This window comes from Microcaecilia unicolor, chromosome 11 (assembly GCF_901765095.1).
Source record: "Microcaecilia unicolor chromosome 11, aMicUni1.1, whole genome shotgun sequence".
In the NCBI taxonomy this organism is placed as follows: Eukaryota; Metazoa; Chordata; class Amphibia; order Gymnophiona; family Siphonopidae; genus Microcaecilia; species Microcaecilia unicolor.
The window spans coordinates 58,299,955-58,323,873 of NC_044041.1; the positions used below are offsets into that span (position 1 = coordinate 58,299,955).

The 23,919-nt window shown below is 45.0% G+C and overlaps 1 protein-coding gene across 2 annotated transcripts in view; it reads left to right on the forward strand.

Annotated features, from left to right (window-relative positions):
• CLTCL1 (clathrin heavy chain like 1) overlaps positions 1–23,919 on the forward strand; it is a 181,913-nt gene that overhangs the window by 111,111 nt on the left and 46,883 nt on the right. For both annotated transcript variants that reach the window (XM_030217298.1, XM_030217299.1), the window contains exons 18-22: positions 5,348–5,470; positions 5,892–6,037; positions 10,339–10,522; positions 11,295–11,487; positions 18,929–19,086. In XM_030217298.1, the coding sequence (XP_030073158.1) occupies positions 5,348–5,470; positions 5,892–6,037; positions 10,339–10,522; positions 11,295–11,487; positions 18,929–19,086 (804 nt within the window). The remainder of the gene's footprint in view (positions 1–5,347; positions 5,471–5,891; positions 6,038–10,338; positions 10,523–11,294; positions 11,488–18,928; positions 19,087–23,919) is intronic.

Genomic DNA, 23,919 nt, shown 5'->3' on the forward strand with positions numbered 1-23,919 from the left:
GCTTTCATACATGCACTATAACCCCCCCCCCCCCACACACACACACACACACCTTTCAAGGCGTGGCGTGTGAAAGCTGTGTGTAGCAGTGTACCGTGGAGGCTGTTCTGGGCATGTGCATAGCAACCACGCTTAGCAAGGGACTGTCTACTGAGTTGCATGGGATTTCCTTTCAGCATTGCTTGTTTTTACCAGGGATCGAAAAGCAATGTGTGTTTTGCGGGGAGTTTTGTTCATTGGCGCCTTAGTCCTTCCATTTCTTTTTATGGCGTAGAAAAGGGCACCTTAGCAGACTTTATTTGATAGCAAAAAGCTCTTCAAAGAATATCTGAGAACCCTAGTGAATATTTTGGCATCCAGGTCTTGGATCTGAAACAAGACAGAGTCTTCGGCACAATTCTCATAAAATTAATAGATTATACTAATGGTGAAGGGTACAAGCTGTGCTGTTACAGCTGTTACCACCAGTTCTGTCTTGCAGTCACACCAGCTGTGTGTTTTGAATGGTGGTAGAGTAGGCAATCAAAAGTTGAGACTAAGGTTATTAGGATATCCCAGGACTTCACTTAGATGTGAACAGGCTGCCTCTCTGCCTACATCCACCATGCCCTCATCCTGGTAGCAGCCTTGCATGCTATACTACAAATCCTCCTATACTGAAAAGCAGTTAAGCTGTTTCCAGAATTGTCTGTAGAACCAGAATATATTCTTACTAGTTCAAAACTGAAGCCTTGATCGATATCAGCCCTGTGGCAGGACATAGACAGCCTTGCAATTCAGAAGGCTTTTCTACATGTTTCTCTTGAGCCACCACATTTCTTTGCGGTTGACTGGCCTATTCCTTTTGGGCTGGGGAAGTTGCTCTCAAAGCATTTTCAGAGTTTTATTGGTTGTAACTTTTATTCACCAAGAAGGATTTGGAGTGCATCCCTTTTGGGACATCAGGTTGTTTTGTGACAGTGGCCTTTAAGGCATCAAAGAGACGGAAAACTGAGAACTACACTTCTGATCTCTTTGCTGTGTGTCCGTTTCTCTTAGGGCAGGCTAGTACTCTATTGAGGCCTTCACTTCTTAAGTGAGAGATTTGTCACTGAAGGGATCTTAAGATGTGTATATTATCTGCAGCAGTGCCCATAGGAATAAAACAAGTCTTAATGTAGATAGGGGGCCTTTTACTACAGATTAGTGCATGCTAAGTTTCCCTTCAAGTTCAGGAAGTATTCCAATTTAATTCTACATCCAGTTGCTTTTGCACCACATGAAGCCTTTGTCATGGGGCTAGATGCATGTGCTAAAATTGGTGGCAGTGTCCATAAGTTTAGTCTCATGATCTTGAGCTCACATGAATTCCTTAGAGTTCTCTCTTCTCTCATTGGTCACTACAGTTCTAGAGCTACGAGTGCAGTCTACACTTGGAGTTCCTACTATGGTGCAGTATAAGGTGGTTTCTTTGGTTCAGCATCATGTTCCGAGATGTCGGCCTTGAAGCTTCCATTTGGATGATGATGTCAGTTACATTACATAGCTTCCCTGTATTCCAGAACCTATGAGAGATAGTTGTGTCCATTATCCAGCAGGTGGAGAGAGATGTCTAGGCTTACTTTTCAATTCTCTATCTCTAGCAGGTGGATGGACACACTTTTCAGCCTCTAGTTCTGAGTGATTTGCTCCTGGACCAGTTGGTCAACTGATCCCCAGTTCAGCTTTGCAGGTGGCTTGAGTCTGCAGAATCATATCTGGAAGTCTTCAGATCCCTATCTATGGTGACCCACGTATTTACTTCTTCCCTCCCTTCATCTTTCCCCTGTTTCCTGTGGAGCTCTCCTAGCATAACAACCTTAAACAAAAAAAAAAAAAAGTTTGTTGGAGAGCGTGGGCCTTTCTCATCTGTGGTAAGACTTCTGGAGACTGTGAGTTTGGGGGGGAGCAGCTGGCAGTGGTAAGTCTGACTAAACTTTAAACAATGTTCCCTCTGTGGGACCTGCCGGCCGGTGTCGGGGCGTTGCAGTGTGTGCAAGTCAGGAATCCTGCGGGATGTGGAGGAAATGGTCGACGGTAGCAGATCTTCGGATTCAGCGCAGCATCCTAATATGCCAGGTTCTTCAGGCTCTCTGGCAGGGCCAATGCACAGTTTGATGCAGGAAAGCACGGGAACGGGTACCATTTTGTGTGGGCCGACTAATAGTGAGGAACAGCCTCTGGCTGATTATGTGCAGAATACAGCCACCATTTTACAGCTTCAGAGCCCAACAGAGCATTCAGCTACATTGGGATCTTCATTTTCTCCAGAGTATATATTTCTTACACCAGGCATATTTACTGAAGCAGGGACAGTCAGTTGCTGCAAGGTGCTTCAGTTTCTTGCCCTGCTGCCCCTCCAACTCCTAAGAGAATATCATTTAGACCTCCAGGAGTGGACAGATGAGGCACGCTCTGCTTCTCCCTCCTTATCTGATGTGGCCTCAGTCTATTCAGAGGATCCTTCGTTGAAGGAGCTGTTAGAGGAGGGAGAGCTCCCTCCTAAGGAGGGGGATGATCCAAATGTACTGAGGTTGTTTCATAAAGAGGAGCTCAGTACTCTTATTTCTGAAGTACTGGTAGTGCTCTGCATTGAGGAGCTTCAGCATCAGGAATTTCACCTTCATCAATAATGAAAGGGGGCTTAGAGGTACTTCTAAGGCCTTCCCGATGCATCCAGACATTCTGGATTATGGCAGAATGAGTCACATCGGATGTGGGCCTGAGAGTGAGAAGACCCATAGTTGGCCTCTACCTATTAGTTCCAGAGGAGAAAGATAAATTGCAGCTTCCCAGGGTAGGTTCCCTGGTTACAACAGTGACTAAGACCCAGTGGCGTAGGAAGGGCGGGGCGGTGGGGGCGGTTCGCCTCGGGTGCATGCTGCTGGAGAGTGCAGAGAGCAGCGGCGCGCCTGTCAGCTCCGCTGGTTCCCTGCTCCCTCTGCCCCGAACAGGTTACTTCCTGTTCCGGGGCAGAGGGAGCTAGTGGAGCCGACAGGCGCGTCGCTGCTCTCTGCACCCTCCAGCAGCAAAGAATGCACCTGGGGGGGAGAGGCGGCCTTGATGCGCCGGGGGGGGGGGTGTCGTGCTGCACCTGGGGGGCGAGGTGCAGCGGCGATCCGCCCCGGGTGGCAGCCGACCTAGGATCGCCACTGCTAAGATCACCTTGCTGGTGAAAGGGGGCATTGCCCTAAAAGACCTATAGGCTAGGAAGCTACAAGGCTCACTGAAATGCGCCTTTGAAGTGGTCTTATTGAGCCATCAAGCGACAGTATTGCAAAGTTTTTCAAGATTGAAGGATAGTCCCCGAGCAGCTCATTAAGAATACATCTGGAGCTGCTCACTGCATCACGTGACCCCCCCCCCCCCCTTCAGTCTCCTTTAAGGATCAAAGAGTACTACTGTCCACTGGGATAGAGACCCCTCTCTTCTAGAATGGTGTCTCTATATAAACTGTTGGAACTCTCAGTACTTTATATTCCAGAAAATACCTGTTAGGTTCTTTGCAGATTCCAAAAGCATAACTAGGATCTCTCAAAGTATAAAATCACAACCAAAATAAAACATTTGACAAAAACTAAAAATCAAACAAAATAAGGTCTTCAAGAATTTTCCAAAGAGAAGCATCTTTTAGTTTTTCATGAAAAGATGTATAATTAGATTGGAGTTGTATGTTTATTGGTTATCCATTCCAGATCAAAGTGGCCTGAGATGTGAAAGTTTGTTCTAATTTCTTCAAAAGTTTTTACACCCCTAACATCAGAAAAAAAGAAGTTAATTTTTCTTTAGACTGAAGAGATCTTGAGGTAGAAGCAAGCAATAATAATTGGCTTATGTATGGCAGTGTTAGATCTTTCAATATTTTAAATACTAGTCAACAAAATTTTAAAATTGTACATAATTCAATTGGCAGCCAGTGTAATGTTACAGCCCCCCATCAAGCAGTTTAGCTGTTACCTACTTACTTAGGTACCAAAAATAGAGTGCAGGTCTTGGAAGAATCTCACCTTTTATGTAGTTATTCTTGTTTTCTAAGAGAATTTTGAGCTACAAGTTTTTACATAAACAGATCCTTTCTCTAGTTCATGGAAGCAGGAACATTGATTAAATAATTCTGTTCTTTTTTTTTTTTTTTCCAAAGATGGAATCCTCATTTCAGGTAGATCAAATCTTTACTTTTGCTCAATGTGTGTTATGTACCGTTAGAAGTACATTGACGTGATCAACAAATTACCACTTCAGCTGCCAAGCAATGATAGCAGTTGGTACAAAAGGAAGCAGCTTCCTAAGGTTTAAAAACTTTCTATCAAAGGTGTTTCTACCTCATAGGCAAAGTTGCAAATGATACTTCCTGCAGCTGCAGACTGATATGGAGGCATATTTTCAAAGCACTTAGCCTTCCAAAGTTCCATAGGTTTCTAGGGAACTTTGGAAGGCTAAATGCTTTGAAAATAACCCCCTATATAGTTGTTCCTTCTTATATTCACAAAACATTTTTGGCTCCAGGTAGGAACCCAACTATATACTGCGTTTGGGAGTGGAATTATTTGGGCAGAGATTCTGGAGTCCCAACGTGCTAATTTTTCTTTCCTTTAGTCCCATCAGACCAGTCCAGAGACCCTCCCTGATATATTTCTAGTTATTAAACCTCTTTAGTATACATATTGGGTTTTCTTTCTCTTTTATCAACTAACTATTCAAGTTCAAAGTTCAGTTTTCTCTAACAGTAACTTTTTGGTGTGTTTTTTTTTTTTTTTTTTTACTGGTGATATGATAGTACTGCACAACAACTGAAGCAAAAGGGAAAACAGAATTATAAATACTGATCTAAGGCTGCACAGCACTGTTATGGTGCAAAGTATGCAGAATGTGTGTGTGTGGGGGGGTCTGTCTCCATCTGTTGGTCAATGAGCTGGTCTGGTGGGACTAAAGGAAAGGACATTATCAGGTAAAATCTTTTTTTCTCCTTATGCCTACTTTCCTTTATAGAATAGGTTGCAAATATGTGCCCCTTTATAGAATTGCCCTCCATGTGGCTGTCCTCCCCTGAAAGCATGAACCGAGCTAAACCCAAGTTTTCCTGATCTTTTGTTTTACTTTAACATCCGGTATCAAGTTAAAAACAGACTTGGTATTCTTATCAATTTCTTGGTTCAGACAGAAGTTATATAGAAATCCTGGCCTTTTAGAAGTATTTCTTGGTAACTAAATTTCCTGCCCCAACAGTCATAAGTATACAAGAGAACTTCTAAAGCCAAGTACTGAATTGAAAGAAACCAGCTTCCCCCCTTGCTCCTGTCATATCTGCTTGGTTTATGGTCTTGTTCAGGTGTGCAATGAGAACTCGCTGTTCAAAAGTGAGGCTCGTTACCTGGTGCGTAGGAAAGACCCTGATCTTTGGGCCAGTGTCCTGGAGGAGAACAACCCATTTAGAAGACAGCTGATTGATCAGGTGAGTCCCTGCCACTGCATTTAAGATTCATGATGCAGCAGGTTATGATGGTGGTTTGCTTTTGTGAGTGTCATCTTTGATTTAAAATATGTTCAGCATGATATCTTTTCCTCAGCTGCTGTATTCTGGATTTAGATATCTCTAGGGTTAGCTGCAGTTCTTGCACACATTCATTGCAACCCTTACTGATTGGTAATCCTTGCTTGCCCTTTACTTGCCTAGCCTGGTAAATACTGGACACTTTGTCATGGCCTCTGACCTATGAGACAATAGTTCAGTGGTGTTCAGAGAAGCTGATCTGTTTTGGTTGCGGGTGGGTATTTGTGAACTCAGTTTGCTTAGTCCAAGAGACAACCCTTTGCTGGCGCTGAGAGAAGCTGTCCTGTTCTGTAGAAAATCACTTTGCCATGTCTGAAATCAGGTGGTGCAAACAGCCTTGTCTGAGACTCAGGATCCAGAGGAGGTATCTGTCACTGTGAAGGCTTTCATGACTGCTGACCTGCCCAATGAACTCATGGAGCTGCTGGAGAGAATAGTGCTGGATAATTCTGTCTTCAGTGAGCACAGGTGAGAGCGAGTGCAAGTGGCCCCAGAAAATTCAGCCTAGTCAACAAAAATGATGGCTATGTAAATCTCATTCTTGTATCAGCACTTAAAACTGATGAGCTGGCAGTGTTTGAAATTCTTGTCTTGGCTTTATGGCAGAGATGAGCTTGGAATTGGAAAGGAGAAATTAGGTCTTAATGTGATAAATTTATTTCCATTAGTCCTTTCCACTATTCCAGAACCAGTGGGATAGTTGTATCCCTCAACCTGCAGGTGGAGATAGAAACTGAGTTGAAATATAGCTCTCTTGGCATCCAGTCCATCTACTCAGTATTAATGTAGGAAAGCAGTAAGGATAAACTCAGAATAAATACAATAACCGTAAACAACTCGCTAACCTAACACTAAGCGACAAGCAAAACTGGACCTCTCATCTCTGGACAACTTGTAGAGAATAAAAGTTATGCAGGAAGCACCATACAAGGCGACAGTCATTTGACACATTACTTTGCACTGACTAAACATCTCAGAAATCTCAGGCAGGCCTCTGGAATAGTGGGAAGGAATAATGGAAAGAAAATTATCAGGTAAGACCTAATTTCTCCTTCCATTATGTAGCTTCCCACTATTCCAGAACCTGTGGGATCCTGGCGCTGCTGCCCTGAGGACTGAAGCTCCAAAACTGTCTTCCAAGCATGCCACAACTTCCACTCTGTAGTGCTTGGCAAAGGTATGCAACATCAACCACATAGCCTCCTTGCAAATATCCACCAGAGACGGTAAGGTAGTCGCTTCCTAGGATGTTGCTGTACGTCTCATAGAATGAGCCCACTAGGCCCGAGGAGCCTGCTTCTCCACAAGCAAATAAGCTGACACGATAGTTTCCTTCAGCCATCTAGCAATTGTGAGTTTGGAAGCCATGAGGCTGTCTCTGCTTACCAAAAAGCACAGTCTATCCGATTTGCAAAACTCATTCGAGACATCACGATACCTATTAAAAGACTCTGTGCACATCGAGAAGCTTCAAGGAAGAATACTGAGCTTCTTCATCCTCTGTGAAAAGACGGAAGCTTCATAAATTGGATGATGACATGCTGATACCACTTTTGAAACAAAGGACGGAACTGTGCATAGGGAGGCTCCCACCTCCAAAAAGTGGAGAAAGGGACCCTGAGAAGAGAGCCTGAAGTTCCAAAACCCTACGTGTCGACGCAACAGCCACCAAGAATGCTGTCTTTTAGTGCAAGGTCTTTTAGGGAGACCTTGTAGAGTGACTCAAAACGAGGCTTCTGAATATCTCAAAGGACTAAATTAAGGTTCCACTGTGGACATGGCATACGAAAGGGAGGCTGCAGGTGGCCCGCTCCCAGCAAGAAACGAATGATATCCAAGTAAGCTATAACCTGAACTTTTAAAGAACCAAACACCAATCATTTCTGAAGACCTGCCTGGAGAGATGCTAGGATATGTGTGATCTGAGCAGAGAATGGAGTGAATCCTCACTCAGAACACCAGCCCTCAAACATGCTTCACACCCTCGTATACGCTGTGGATATAGAGTGTTTCTGAGCCTGAAGCAAGGTGGCAATGGCCGAATCAAAGTAGCCTTTTCATCTCAACCAAGCCCTTTCAGTGCCCAAGCTAAGTCTAAAGGGGCACAGATCCACCATGAGCACAAGACCTTGCTTCAATAGGCCATGTAACTGCAGAAGATGAAGAGGATCCCCATCCGGCAGTTTAATCTGGTCCAGATACCATGGGTTCCCCAGCCAATCTGAGGCTATGAGAATTATTTGACCCTGGTGCAATGCGATCTTTTTCAACATGTGGCCTACCACGGACCAAGGAGTTGAAGACACAGTAGATGTGTCTCCGGCCAGGGATGCAGTATGGCATCCATCTATCTAGAGCCCAGTTCCTTCCAATGGCTGAAGAACTTGGGCACTTTGGCATTCCTTTTTCATCACCATCGTCGAGAAGCGTAGAACCCCATTGGTCCATTATCGGCTACAAACCCTAGCTGGATAGTTCCCATTCTCCTAGGTCCAAGGAGTGCCTGGTGAAAAAGTTCACCTCCACATTAATGGACCCAGCAATGTGAGCTGCCAACAAGAGGAGAAGATTTTTCTCCACCAAACTCATGTGGGAGGCTGTTTCCATCGCCATTGATGGCTGCAAGTCCTCCCTTGCTTGTTCTTTCAAGCCACCGCTGTCACATTGTCTGAGAAAACTCAGACCAGGGCCCCCACCAGAAAGGAGAGTGAAGTTGTGTAAGGCATTCTACACTGCCCTGAGCTCCAAGCAATTTATCAACCACTGAGACTCCTGTTCCGTCCAGGTACCCTGTTGCAGATGAAAATCGTAATGAGCTCCACAACCTTTCCTGCTGGCATCCGTTGTCACCACCTCCCATTATGTTATCAGAAAGGGAGCACCGACTGACAAATTCCTGGGCAACAACCACCATATTCCATCTGGCAACCAGTTTTCAAGGAACATGAAAGTTGTATTTCTGTGACACTGGAGACCAGCAGCTGAGAAGAGACTCCTGTAGTGCCCACACATGAGCCCTCACCCATGGCACCACTTCCATCACCGCTACATTGACCCCCCAGACCTTGGATATAGTCCCAGACCCTGGGTCTACCCTGACTGAAGACGAATCTGTTGAACCAGTTTCGACTACATGCGTTGTGTGAGGAAGATCCTTTCTTCTTGCTGTGTTGCATAGAACGCCCAGATACTCCAGCATCTGTGATAGCTAGACTGCTCTTCTTGAAATTGATCTCCCAACCCAGCGACTTCAGAAGATTGACAAGAAGCAGAGAGAGACCTCCAGGAGTGAACAGATGATGCTAAACGAGATCTCATAGGAGCCGCAAGGGCAGTGGGGCGGAGAAACTGAAGCACCTTGTAACAACTGACTGTCCCTGCTTCAGTAAATAGGCCTGGTGTAAGAGCAATGTAAACTCCAGAGGAAATAAAGATCCCAATGCAGCTGAATGCTTTGTTGGGCTCAGCGGTTGTAAAATGGTGGCTGTGTTTTGCGCATGATAAGACAGAGGCTGTTCCTCGCTGCCAGTCAGCCCCCAACAAAATGGCACCCGTTCCCACGCTGTCCTGCATCAAACTATGCACTGGCTCTGCCGGAGAGTTTGAAGTCTCTTGCACATTCGGATGCTGCACTAAATCCGAAGATATGCTGCTTCTGACCATTTCTCCATGTCCTGTGGGATTCTCAGCTTGCACACATTGCAACTCCCCAATGCCGGCCAGTGGGTCCCACAGCGGGACAACCGCTTAACTGCCTCCACAGGGATTGCCAGTCAACAAGCACAGCACAACGTAGTCCCAAGCAGTGTCAGGATCCCTTCCCTGCACCAAGTAGAATTTTGCAACCCTCTTAAGCAGTTCTGAGTCAAACTTTACTGCCAACTGCTCCCCCCCCCCCCAAGCTCAAACTCCACAAGTCTTACCCCAGGTGAGAGAGAATCAGGACTGATACTCTGTCCTGTGCGCTCTCCTTCTCTTGAGACAGGGTTTTAAAGACCTCCAGATATGACTCTGCAGACTCAAGCCACCTGCACAGTTCAACTGGAAACCAATTGACCAACTTACTCAGAACCAAAGGCTGAAAAGTGTATCCATCCACCTGCTAGAGGTAGAAAATACTGAGGAGCTGGACTGGATGCCAAGAGAGATGTCTCAGCTCAGTTTTCAGTTCTCTATCTCCACCTGCTGGTTGGTGGACACAACTATCCCACAGGTTCTGGAACAGTGGGAAGCTACAAGGAGAGTAATGAAATTCAAAATCCAAATCCAAGTTGTAGTAAAGCATTTAATAGAAGAACACTTAAGCTCATGCAATGAGTGAGTGAGCGCAGCAAGCTTTGCACTGAGAGGGTGTGTGTGTCTCACTTAGAGTGATCACAAGAGTGTGGCATTAGGCGAGGAGAACAAATCAAGTGCAAGTATAGAACAGAAGGAAGGAAGAATGGAATTAAATTAGGACTAAGAATTCCCAAATCAACAGGTGAATAAAGGGGCATAACGTGTCGGAGCAAGCAGGAAAGGATTGGATGAGATCATAGTGGTATGAGTGAGAGCGTGCTGGGAGACAGTATGGGCTGTGTCCTGAGTGAGGGTGGGCCAGGAGCAAGAGTCTTGGAAGACAAGACATTATTCCAATTAAATGGCAGTGTCTTACAGCTGCGCTCTGGTAACATCCTGCATTACTAGCCTGGTGCCCCTTGATTCCTTCAGTATGATGCATTTTGTCTCTGTTGCTGATGGGATTGATGAGATTTCTCTTTTCTCTCTAGGAATCTTCAGAACTTGCTAATCCTGACAGCCATTAAAGCAGACCGCACACACGTAATGGAGTATATCAACCGACTGGATAACTATGATGCCCCCGATATTGCTAACATCGCCATCAGCAATGAGCTATATGAGGAGGCCTTTGCCATCTTCCGAAAGTTTGATGTAAACACATCGGCCATACAGGTGAGAAGGTGGCTTATGCATGTGAGCTAAGGGATTCTGTTTACCTGGTTAAGGAGTGCCATGTGCAGAAGATGTAGTGGCATTATTTATTTTATATATTTTGTTTGTGGGATTATTTGTTATACAGCAATTTGCTCAAGGCGATTTGGCAGTATTGCAGTGTACAATTGCCAGAATTTTACAGAAAAACAAAGTATACAGTAAAACAGTAACTCAATTTTTGGCAGAACACTTGAGGAAGGGTTTACGACAGCAATTACTTCAAGACTAAGATAAGTATTGGAGAAACAGAGGAATTATCTAATACTAGCTGTCAGCCCCACCTTAAGGCATTAAATCAAGAACTATTGGAAAAACCAGGTTTTTAATCCATTCTCTTACATTTGGGAAAGAATTTTGCATATGTAAGTCCAGTAGAAAGGCATTCCACAATGTTGGGGCTAAATAACCAAATGAAGCCTGTTGTGTGGAGTCAAGTCAAATTACAGAAGGCTTAGGAATAGCTAAAAGTTGTGCTTGAGAAGACCATAAGTTTCTAGGTGGACAAGTACAGTACTCTACAGTCTTTGATTTTACATTTAGGTTTTTTTTGTTCAGCTTATTACCACTAATGATCACTTTTTTATATGCTGTGGTAACTTTGAGCTGCTTATTTTTGCATCAAGTTATCTGCAGTTGAAAAGTTGTTACATGATTTAAAAAGGAAGATACAGCATGTGTTTCAAATGCATTAATGAAACATGATTGTCAAGAACATATATTGTGATTCTAGGTGCTGATAGAGCACATTGGGAATCTGGACCGTGCCTATGAATTTGCCGAGCGATGTAATGAGCCAGCCGTGTGGAGCCAGTTGGCCCGAGCACAGTTACAGAAGGATCTAGTGAAGGAAGCTATTGACTCGTACATCAAGGCAGATGATCCCTCTGCATATATGGAAGTGGTCCAGACTGCCAGTCAGAACAGTAAGTAGTGTGTTTGTTCCCCTTTCTGTCCAGTCAAAGCCAGCAGGATTACAGTAGCCATACGCTAGGTGGAATGATTTATGTAATACATTCGTATACTGCTTTCTTGGATATGTGGCCATTCAAAGCGGTAATCATAAAAAGCGGCACTGGTCAGGGATATGGATCTGTCAGAGATGAGACCAGAGCAAGAAAATGTCATCTCATGTTATGAGAGGTGTGTCTGATGTGAAAAATAACTACTGTATCTGTAGTATATGATTACTAGAATCTAGAACATATAAATGTAGTAAATGATAGCAGAAAAATACCAGCTGGCTATCCAGTCTTTACAGTTATTCATGGTCTCTAAGACATATCTTAGCTGCCAGTTTAGAGTATGGCTGCATGTCTGATCTCTGTCTATCCTCCTCCTTTGTTCTTTACCATCTTGGGCAAACAAGCATCATAGTTTGCTTGCAGCACCAATCCCTTACCAGAAGACACAACACAGGTGAAAGCAGTGCAAGTTAGCCACCCTCTATCCATCTCACTAGCACAGAAGCAGCAGCATGACTGCCCTGCTGCCCCACCACAAAATAAATACAATGCATGCAGTGGCGATGCAATCTATACACACACACACAAACACCCCACCACTACTGCCACCACCAGAACAGCAGCAGCAGGCAGACTTTCCCACTGTATCTATCCCCACCCACACACAGGTACACACACTGGCTCAGGACAGATACAGTTTGTGTAATAGTTCAAGCCACTCATGCCCACAAAGCAGTTCATAAATCAAAATGTAGATAAGCACATGCTCACACGCACACCACAGGATATGGGCAGCAGCTATGCAAATGCTTCTTATGTACATGCATCCTTGCAGCTCTATAACTGATGATGATTATTCACCTTAATTTTATAATTCCTTATTGTCCACCAGACTGGTCCAGAACAGATGGGTTATACCCCCTACTAGCAGATAGAGATCAAAGGCCTGTGAGCCCTGTCCTATAAGGGACACTATACAGTCCTATTCTCTTCAGTATTGTCTCTATGCAGCGTCGGTGGACTCATCTGGACCCAACTGTACAACCGGTCACCCTATTGAGACTGTGAGGGTGGGGGCTTCGGGGGCTTCTATCTGAACCTGAGGGAATACCTGGAGGAGTTCATATACCCTCCTCCTCTCTATTCCCTTCATCCTCCATCCCTAACTGAATAAATTTAAAAAAAAAAATCAACAAAGAAAAATGAAGTAATGCTGAAAGAGATGCTTCCAAGAGATAACGCAGAGTTACTAGTGAGGTGTTCGTGAAGAAGCAGGCGCCCAATATCAGCGGCATGAGACTGAGGCAAATGGGGTTCCTGCACTTAGTACTAGGAGTGGTGCAGCTGCAGTTGGGTGTGGATGCTGTGTATGAGATACCTCTGCACCATGGGCTGTTGAGAAAGATTAGGGCTGTGCGGTTCCTGTTGCTGCAGATCAGCAGGGCAACTTGCTCACAAGTCTGGGGCTTGGACTGTAGGTCAACTCCAGAGGGAGTCTGAGACATTCTCAAGAGGCACTGCCATTTCAACTGAGGTCCTGAGGCATGTAGCTGTGCGGGAGCAGATGCCATTTTACATCAGAGATGCTGCCTTTTTTAGATGACCCAGATCTGGCACTGGTATGGTTGGGGGGGGGGAGTCCTGTGCTAGTTTCCCAACAGGAGCTGTGAGGAGTAATTGGGTCAAGTTCCTTACTGGGCCGTGGAACTGGATTTTCTCCAGGATTCATCTTGATTTCCACCAAGCTGTCTTGTTGCAGCAGTTTCACAGAGTTTCTCTGTCCCAGGACTTGGAGCCCACCTTTTTCCACTGGAAATCCAGGACCAGTAAAAAGACTGACTGACAACCTGCAGGACAAATAAAAGTGCTAGTTTGTGGCAGGAGTCATCTTCCAGGGTGATGAGTTGCAACAAATGTAGCTGTATGTATGAAAGTTCAGGCTGTATGGGTTGGTGAAATTAGCATTGTATTACTAAATTACAGTATTTTTTAAACTGCATATTTTTGCTAGGCTTGGAAAGCTTTTAGGCTGGTACTGCCTAAGTCTGCACAGAATAACATATTTTGCATACCTACCTGTCTGTGCTCAGCAGATAAGGAGCTAGAGCTGGGAGAAAACCCATCCATATTCCTCCCAGCCAGTCTGTACAGATCAACCTAAGAATAAATAGGTCTTTTTTTCATGATTATATGCTTTCCCATTTGCTATTGCCATGACCCAAAGCACAGAGGGTATAATTTTTACTGTCTTTTGTAGTTTTGGTATGCTTTCTGATACTTTCTATTTTCCTTTCGACCTGCTCCAACCAGTTTCTGAAGACTGACAGAGTAGAGTTTGAAGCCTGCTTGTATCTTTGCCTTTTATGATCATAGATGGCTGTTGCAGTGCTTGACCTATCCAGTATGCAATAAAGCTAAGTATTTTATCTGATCTTCCTGAGCATTTGAGTAGGGCATTTGCACATATCATAGAAGATACAAAGGAACCGTGACAGTAGCTAGTGGCTTGCATCACAGGGATGCTAATCTGGAGGGGCTTCATCAGCCTTCAGTATTCTTTCTAGTCCTTCATGTTATTAGGACCTTGATATTGATGGAGTGGTGCACTCCAGAGGCCAGTCTCAGGGTGGGTAGGGCTACCCTGAGAAGTTGGAGAAAGCTGCGTGCCTAAAGTGGATACCTTAGTCAAAGCAGTGATTAAGAAGGTCAGCATCCCTGTTGAGGGTAGTACTATGCAGAAGGATCTCCAAGATTGTAGGACTGAGGCTTTATTGAAACAAGAGTCTCATGTGACAGGCTACAGTTTATAGCACGTGCATACCCAGGGCTTGCTTGCATTAGGTCTAGCATTTCCCATGGATCCTTAGGAGGAGGGGGTGCCTGAATGCATAGGATGTCATTCAGTTGGAAGCTGGCAAAGCTTAGGTCACTGTTGCCTTTAGTGACTTTATTAGGGTGTCTACCAGTGATATGGAGGTTTGCAGGCTTGGCCCAAAGTCTGTTTTAGCTGAGGAACTAGGCAGCAGATGCAACTTTGGAGTCCTTACTTATTAAGCTTCCCTTTACAGGCAAACCCCTGTTTCGGGAAGTGTTTAGAGAAGCTGGTCAAGTATCCCAGCGAGATAACATATAACATATAAATAATGCCAATAAAAACATATATGCACATCCATATAGAGATATGAAAATTCAATAGACGCTAATTTTCTGATCAGAGGTCAATATGCTCAAATATGCTTAATAACCATTAAAACAGCATACATATATTCAAAAGATTTAAAATGTTTTTGGCTTCTGCTAATATAAATCAAAAAATATGAAAATATAAATATACAAGTAGGACTCTTCGTTTTGCATTCATTACTTGGGTAAGCATGAGGTTTTGTTTTTAGTATATTGTCATTGCATGATACTAATATATAAAAGTGCACATGCATTTAATATTAATTACCCTATTTCATACATATATTCAAAAGATTTAAAAAGTTTTTGGCTTCTACTAATATAAATCAAAAAATATGAAAATATAAATATACAAGTAGGACTCTTCGTTTTGCATTCATTACTTGGGTAAGCATGAGGTTTTGTTTTTAGTATATTGTCATTGCATGATACTAATATATAAAAGTGCACATGCATTTAATATTAATTACCCTATTTCATTTTTTCTAACAACCATTTATACATCATATTTTAGCTGGCATATAAGTCCAAAATTATATATATACCTGGAATACACATAATATTTATATTTTCATATTTTTTGATTTATATTAGCAGAAGCCAAAAACTTTTTAAATCTTTTGAATATATGTATGCTGTTTTAATGGTTATTAAGCCTATTTGAGCATATTGACCTCTGAGGTCAGAGGTTTGCCAGATGACCATCCCAAGCTTGAGGTGAGGTGCAGGGAAACCTTGGTATTGGGACTAATGGCATTACTGCCTGAGTAGGCTAATATAGCACTCTTGTTTTCTGGGCAGGTTGTTGCCATTTTCAGTGGTCAAGAAAGCAGATGCAGCAAACCCAAGGGCCTCCAGTTCTGCAAAGGTGTCCAGTGATGTGTTGAGGGTCCATTCCTCTGATGGTCAGGCAGGGGCTAGTTGTCCAGTTAGCTGAAGAGGTAGGCTCAGATCAAGTCAAAACAATGGGTTTTGAGTGTGATGAGGTTTATTTTATTTTCAATGCTTGATATACTAAAGTGATCCCTGAGACGACCGTTCAGTTTACAAGTTCTATTGCAGATACTTTGCACTGTCCCTAATGTGCTCACAATGTAAGTTATATGTTGTACCTGGGTAATGTAGGACTAAGTGACTTGGCCAGAGTCACAAGGAGCTGCAGAGGGAATTGAACGTGGTTCCCCAGGATCTCAACCCACTTAACTGTCAGGCAGCAGTGGAATTGAGCCTGGTTCCCCAGGTCCGCAACCCGCTGCACTAACCATTAAGCCACTCCTCCACTCCACTGTTATATGCTGGAATTTTCCTACGCTCTTGTGCACACTGTTCTCCCTGTTGGACTCCAGTCAGGCAACAGTTCTGGGTACTCTAGAGAGTCAACTGCATTTGAGGGTAGTGGTGCCCATACCCAAGGAGGAGTAGAGCAAAAGCCAAAACTCTATCTACCTTGTCCCCAAAAAAGGGCTCCTTTTTGCCTAATTCTGAATCCTGAAGGGTGTGATCTTAGATGTTGTGTTTGTATTTTCGCATAGAGATGTTATGCTCCATGACTGTTGTGGTTATGCCAGGGGTCTTTCAAATGATGCTGAATTTCAAGAAAGCCCACCACCATATTCCAGTTTGGAAGGAGCATCAAAGTTTTTTGAGATTAATGGTACTAGATGGACATTTTCAGTTTAAGGTGCAGCTCTTTGCAGTTTTCTAAAGTGTTGGTGGTCGGTTTTGTAGGGAATAGATTCTAATCCAATTGGCTAGTTCAAGCAAAATCAGAGGCCGAGTTTGTGTTTGAAACTTTACATGGTCCAGTTGTTTCAAACCATAGGTTAGGTAATTAGTTTTAAGAAGAGCAAGTTGAATCCTCCCAGCATCTGGAATACCTTGGGGCTTGTTTCAGCATTCAGGTAGGGAAGGTTTTCCTGACTGAATAGAGGATGCTGAGGATAAGGGACCAGGTGAGGGTCCCCTAGGTTCTGTGGTGGTGGTGTTTGAGCTAGTCTCTTGGGCAAGGTCCATATGTGCAGAGCTTCAGAGTTCAATTTCTGGGACCATTGCAGTTGTTGGCAGGCTCAGACTTTAATAAAAGGCATGAATCTTGGAGGGGTCCTGTCCGATAGCCATCATGGATGCCACTCTAGTTGGTAGGGGAATCCATTGTCAGGACATGGGGAATGAAGCCGTGGTGGTGGCCAGTATCAACCATCAGGAGGGCATGAAGAACACAGTGGTCGCTGAGGAGGCTGCCTGTTCAGGTTGGCTGAATCTCACCTTCATGCATTGCTGATGGCCTGCCTACATTGTAGGAATCCAAAGTATGAAAGCAGACTTGCTAAGCAGACACTCTTTTTCCGTTCTCTATGGGTTTTCAATCTGAGGAAACTTTCGTCCCTGTCAAGGCCTGATGTGTAATCCAATCAGGGACTTAATGACAGCAAGGCAGAATGTGATTGCAGCCCAGTGTTTTGCTAACAGAGCGGTACTAGCTGGGCTAGATGCCCTATTGCAGCCATTTCCCCAAATGGGAGTTCTCTGTGTTCCTTCAGTGCTGTTTCTGGGTTGCATCCTGTAATGGATTGTATCAACTTTTGCCTAGTGCTGTTGCTGGTACAGGATTGGCCTAGGTGATTATGGTACGCCAATCTTGTCAGGCTCAAAATGGGATAAGATCTCAGATCCCTCACAAGAGGAGACTAGGTTACAGGATCCATCTCACTTTTGTCTTACGGCATGACCCTTGAGAAAGCTCATTTGAGATGTAGGGGTACTCTGCTGAATATCTCCATAGAGTACATGAGCGTTTGAGGCTCTTTGAGGCCTGCTGTAAGAAGCAAATGTTTCCTCCATTTCAAGCATATTTTGGCCTTTCTCCAGGATGGTCTTAGGAAGACTTCAGTCATTAGTTTTGGAAGGTCCAGGTTGCACCTCCAGCCTGTTTTGTGGGTACCTGAAGGACACTCCATTGATGTTGCTTCTGATGTGGACATTTTTTTTAAGGGACCCATGCGATTGCTGGTTTGTTATGATAGGGAATCTTAGTCTTGTCTTCAAAGCTGTGGGGTAGTTCTATGTTTGAACTTTGATAGAGAGCATCCATTAAGGATCTTACCCTGAAGGTGACTCTTCTTGAGGCTATTTGTTTGACCAGCAGGATTTTGGAGTTCCAGGTATTTTCAAGTCAAGAACCCTTTTTGCATTTTACAGAGGCAAGGATTGCAGTTTAAATAGTCCAATCATTTCTCCCAGAGGTGGTTTTTGGCATTTCTTGTCAATCAGGTAGTCATGCTTTAAGGAATGTTTAAGGAGGATTCCTCCATATTGTAGTTGTGCTAGTATGATGTTTGGAAGGGAGCAGTGAATTTGGAGGTCTGATGTGTTTTTTTCTTTTTGGGTAGCTGAGGAATGGAGAAGCTGCTACTATTGCATGATGGCTCAAGCAAGCAGTCGCTTTGGCTTATCTCTTCAAGGGGCAGGTAGTCCATAAGTGTTTGAGACAACCAGAGGGTTGGTGGCTTAATGGGTGGAAACTCGTCTCTGCTGTAGAGAGTTGCAAGGCCATGACATGATCCTTGTTAGTCTTTTGCAAAACTCTGTAGGTTAGAGAAGAAGTGGGTGGTGCATTGATACTTGTGGTGCATTGATACTTAGAGCAGGCGTTCATGAATCCCATCCTATTAAATCCCATCTGGTGTGGTCTGGTGCACAAAAAGGAAGGAGAAATGTTGGCCTTGCCTGCTAATTTTCTTTCCTCGATTCATACCAGATCAGTCCAGAGTGGCCCTACTGGATGTATGACCTTTTTGATTTTCCGGTTTAGTTGTTGGTTGTGTCATTTTGTAGTTTGCCAATATTAGTGAGGCTGTGACTTGACTCTGGATTTTTCTGGGGAATCTCCTAGATGACGCATGCAGAGACTCTGGTTCTCTTCCCTCCCTAGTGTTTGGGTTGATGTTTGGGAATAGTCTGCTTTTGTTACAGAAAATAGTGAAGAGAATATGGCTGCATGGTGCCCCTGAAGGAGGAGGGCTCACAAGTCTTTGTTCTCTGTCTTCATCTGCTGATAAAGAAGCATAAGCTATCCATTCTGGACCAGTCTGCTAGGACTTGTGGAAAGAACATTTTCAGGTTAACACTTCATATCGCTGATGTGGCCTGCATTTGTAAGACCATATATGTGTGTTTGGGGTTCTGCTTTGCTACTTGTTGCTCATCGCTTTTCTTGCAGACAGTTGGGAAGATCTGGTAAAGTTTCTTCAGATGGCCCGAAAGAAGGCACGAGAGTCGTATGTGGAGACTGAACTGATGTTTGCCTTGGCAAAGACCAATCGCCTGTCAGAGCTGGAGGAGTTTGTCAATGGGCCCAACAATGCCAATATCCAGCAGGTAGTTATGTATGCGAACATTTCACAGAGCCCTTTGGTAGAATTCTTCATTCTGTAAAGGCCTTTGCAGAACTCTCTGGTATCTGTCCTCTTAATCTGTGAATAGCAGAAAGCCAGAAGCTGTGCATGCTGAGAGATGCATTCATATGCTTTTTAGCGCATTTCAAAAATAAAAACGCTATTGTGATCCATCACAGAAGCTGTTCAGACTAAACAGCAATGAAGCATTCCTATTAAGTGTGACTGTTTATATAAAATACAGATATAAATCTATTCATCACAAAGAGAACCAAACACTCTGATACACTCTAAGGTTTAGATTTAAATCCCCCACCCCTCCCTAAATGGCATGCCTAGGTGACACAGATTTTCTTACCACTAAAAAGATGGCACGACGTCTCTCGGTTCTATTCTTCAGTGTCACTCTACTGGCCCTTAAGTAGCAATAGCTCACTCTCTCCCCTCTGCTATAGTTCACTCAGTCCAGAACGCGGCACATGGGCCAACCTGTGCTGACTTACTTTACAAAAAGTCACTATTTCAGTCACCAAAGGTAGCAGATAGAGAGGCGTAGTGGGGCCCATGTGCTTAACGCCTTTCAGATCTCCTCTGTTTCTATGTAATTAGAACTGTGTAGACCATTGCTCACGCTCCCTCTGTGCAGCATTGTTGCATGAAAGCTGCTGTGATCTTGTGTCCTCTGATGGAAATCCTATTTTGTAAATCCTAACTTTTAGATTCAGAAATCTTTCTGCTCTATTCCTGTTACTCTGAAGGACAGCAATTTATAGAAAAGTGTGCCTTCAGAATACAGGTAGGCTTCAGATACCAGATTACAGATCTACATGTACTTAGTTCAGTAGTGTATTGTTTTGTGCAGTTACACATCTGGAGGCCTCAAATTGAAATCACTAATTGTGTCACCTTATATCCTAAGAGCATGACTAGAGACTCCTGTGTAATACCTTGGGGAAAACTCTTCTGAACCCTTCTTTCTGCCCCAGAGAAAGTGGGACATAGTGACCTATATTTGTATCTTTCAGGTTTTCCACTGCTGCTTAGGGATTATGTTCTGTTTTACTGAGCAGGGATAGCGTGCAACCAGAACTGAAGTAACAAGGATGGATATAAATCAATCTTCCAATACATAGTTTCCCATTATTCCGTTGTGTCCATCAACCAGCAGATGGAGATAGAACTGAAAACTGGGCTGAGACATATCTATCTTGGCATCCAGTCCAGGTCCTCAGTATTTTATATATCCAGCAGGTAGATGGACACAGTTTTCAGCCTTTGGTTTGCTGCTGGTCCACTTGATCAACTAGTCACCAGAGGTGCTTTGCGGTTGGCTTGAGTCTGCAAAGTCATATCTGGAGGTCTTCAGATAACTGTCTCTGGATGTCCTGTGAATTTACTTCTTCACCTCTCCTCTGTTTCCTGTGGAGCTGTCCTTTTCCAGCACAACAACCTTTATAATAAAATAAAAAAAAAAAAAGGAAAGAGGTTTACTGAAGAGCATGGGACATTGTATCGGTCCTGATTCTTTCTCATCCACCGTAAGACTTGTGGAGACTATGAGCTTGGGGGGGATTAGCCAGAAGTTTGACTCAAACTGCTATGGATTTACAGCCTGTCTTACTAACACAGACTACTCTAATTACCATGGATTCTTTTGGATTCGTATTAGATAAATGAAACCTTTATTAGAGGTGCTAAATTCTACAATGATTAAGGTATATACAATGGTTAGCTATATACACACAATGATTAGCTATATAAACAATCATTACATCACTGGTACCTACATCTAAGCAATGCTAAGAGTTCTTAGACCAGGAAAAGAAGCAATAATACACTATACATACAATCATCGCTGGACCTTACATCATCCAGGCTCTTATCAGCTGGGGGGGGCCCGTTACAGCGAAAGCCAGGAGCTTTTTAGACCAGGAAGAAGTCCTCTGCGCAGTATGTACGTTACAGATGACCTCCCGATTTCACTGAAAGAAACTCCCCTTTTTATTAGGCTCAGAACTCATGTTCAGAGCTAAGGAAAATTACAGAATGCTTCTCTGTTTAGGTAAACAAGCCATACTGTGGGAACGTGGTCACATGCTTTCCAAGTCCAGGTGGCCAGGCTGAACTTCCGAAAACAAGAACCATCCTACCAAATTAATTAAAGCTGTGTCTTATCTTCTGCAACTTGTTTTTGTATTTACAAGAAAAGTTACTTTCGGTCAAAGACAGAAGATTTCAAAGTTCATTATCGATCAAAAGAGGATTGAAAAGCAATCCTTTAAATCTTCCATTACAGGCAGTTGAGCAGTTTTCCTGCTGAGGGACACACCTGCCAGTGTCATGGCTAGAGCATGCCTGAAGTGGCATCAGGAGTCAGCATCACAAGATGTGTGCCATTATGCTCAGCTGGAAGTGGGGTTGGCATATTTAGTGGATACTATTTATGACATGTTACAGCCCACAGTATGTTTTTGGCTGTCACAGCATCTTTGCAATTCTGGTTGTGGCACTGGGCAGCGAATGCAACATCGGTCTTGTTGTTATGACCCGGTAGTGGTGAGCCCCTGTGCCCCGACTGAGCACGGCAGAGATGGAGTGACACCGCACTCGGTCAGGCAGCCAGACAACCCCAAGCTTCACCTGGGAAGCGACCACCGTTCACCGGGAGTTAAGCCCCCAGCTGCAGGCGGCCACCAGGACTTCAGGAACCGGCGGGGTTGCACAGCCGCTGACCAGGAAAGCAGGAAACAGACACTGTCCAGAACCAGTACTCCAACAGGCCAAGAAATAGTCCAAATCAGTCCAGAGTCAAGGCAGGCAGCAAACAAGCAAAATCCGAAATAACTAGCCAAGGTCTGGTACACAGGAAAAAACAGGAACAGAAGGCGGTCGGTGAACAGCACTCTGACAGCATCTCCTCGGAACAAAAGAGGACGAAGCAATGAAGGCCTGGAGGCAGTGCTTTAAATAGTGAGAAAATCTGAGCAAACCACACTCAGGTGAAATCAACATGGCTGCCCCCATAGGAGATCCTCCCAAGACCAAATATGGAGTTCCTTCCTGATCTCGTTTACACAAGATGGCTGCCCCCTCCTGAGCTAGCCAAGATGGCCACTGCCTGTGCTCTAAACCGGATGACGGCTGCCAGACTTGGGAAACTGAAACCGACCCATCCTGGAGAAACATCAAAAAGCCGGCTAGCACTGCCGGACCGCACCTCGCCGGTGAATCAGACGCGCAGGCCTGGAATCAGGTGAGGAACGTAACAGTATCCCCCCCTGACGCCTCCCCCGTCTCCCTGGTCCGAGTCGATTAGGATGGAGGGAATGGTACTCACGGACCAGGTCTGGAGCATGGACGTTGGTTGCTGGCTCCCAGGAGTTGTCTTCGGGTCCGAAGTGTTTCCAGGACAACAGGTAGAACAACCTCCCTCCACGTAGCTTCGAGTCCAGAATCCGGTCCACCTCGTACTCGGGGTCTGGATCACTCTCTGGCACGACCACCCTCTTAGGTTCCGGATGCCACTTGGACCTGCGGAAAGGTTTCAAGAGAGACACGTGGAAGGCATTGTGTACTCTGAGTTGACCGGGCAGGTGCAGCCGATAAGTCACCGCGCCTATCCTGGAGCGCACCGCAAACGGCCCAATGAAGCGAGGGGCAAACTTGAGTGATGGGAGCCGCAGCTTCAGGTACCGGGTGCTTAGCCAAACCTTCTCTCCTGGCTGGAACGTGGGAGCCGCCTGCCTCTTGCGGTCGTACGTTTCCTTGGCCTTGACCGCTGCCCGGCGCAGCTGCTCCTGAACCTTCTTCCATGCTTCCTGAAGAGTTCGGACTGTGGACTGAACTTGAGGTGGAACCTCAGCGGGGGAAATTGGTGGAGGTAGACGAGGATGACGCCCATAGATGGTGCTGAAGGGTGTAGTCCGGGAGGCCGAATGCAGACTGTTGTTGTAAGCGAACTCCGCCCAGGGTAGCAGGGTGGACCAATCATCTTGGCGCTGATTTGAGTAGGCTCGGAGGAACGCCTTCACGGTTTGGTTGACCCGTTCCACCATCCCGTTAGTCTGCGGATGGTACGCTGAGGAAAAGAGAGTGGTTACCCCAAAAGCTGAACAAAGCGCTCTCCAAAAGCGGGAGGTGAACTGAGAGCCCCGGTCACTGATGATCCTTTGGGGTAATCCATGGAGCCTGAAGATGTGGGTGATGAAGCTGGCGGCAAGGCTGGCTGCAGTGGGCAAGGTCTTCATTGGAACGAAGTGAGCCATCTTGGAAAACCGGTCTATCACCACCCAGATGACGGTGTTGCCCTGGGAGGCCGGCAGATCAGTGATAAAATCCATGGACAGGTCCTCCCAGGGCTGCTGTGGTACCGGCATGGGCTGCATCAAGCCCCACTGCCTCTGATGGGAACTCTTAGTTCGGGCGTATACTGGACAGGTGGTCACATACTGCCGCACATCCTGCGCCATCCGCGGCCACCAGTACGACCGAGAGATCAGATGGAGGGTCTTGTGGAACCCGAAGTGTCCGGCGAATTCAGAAGCGTGCCCCCAGCGCAGCACCTTCCTCCGGAGACCCACTGGTACTGCCCTCTGGCACGCGGCACTCGCCCCGGATATGGAAGGAATGCAGGCCGGATTCAACATGGGATAGGGCTCTTCCTGGTCCCCGGGAGCCTCGAAACTGCGGGACAAGGCATCCGCCTGGACGTTCTTCTCCCCTGGTCTGAAAATCAGGCGGAAGTCGAAGCGTGCAAAAAACAGAGACCACCGGGCCTGACGAGGATTCAGTCTGGTAGCATTTTGGAGGTATAAGA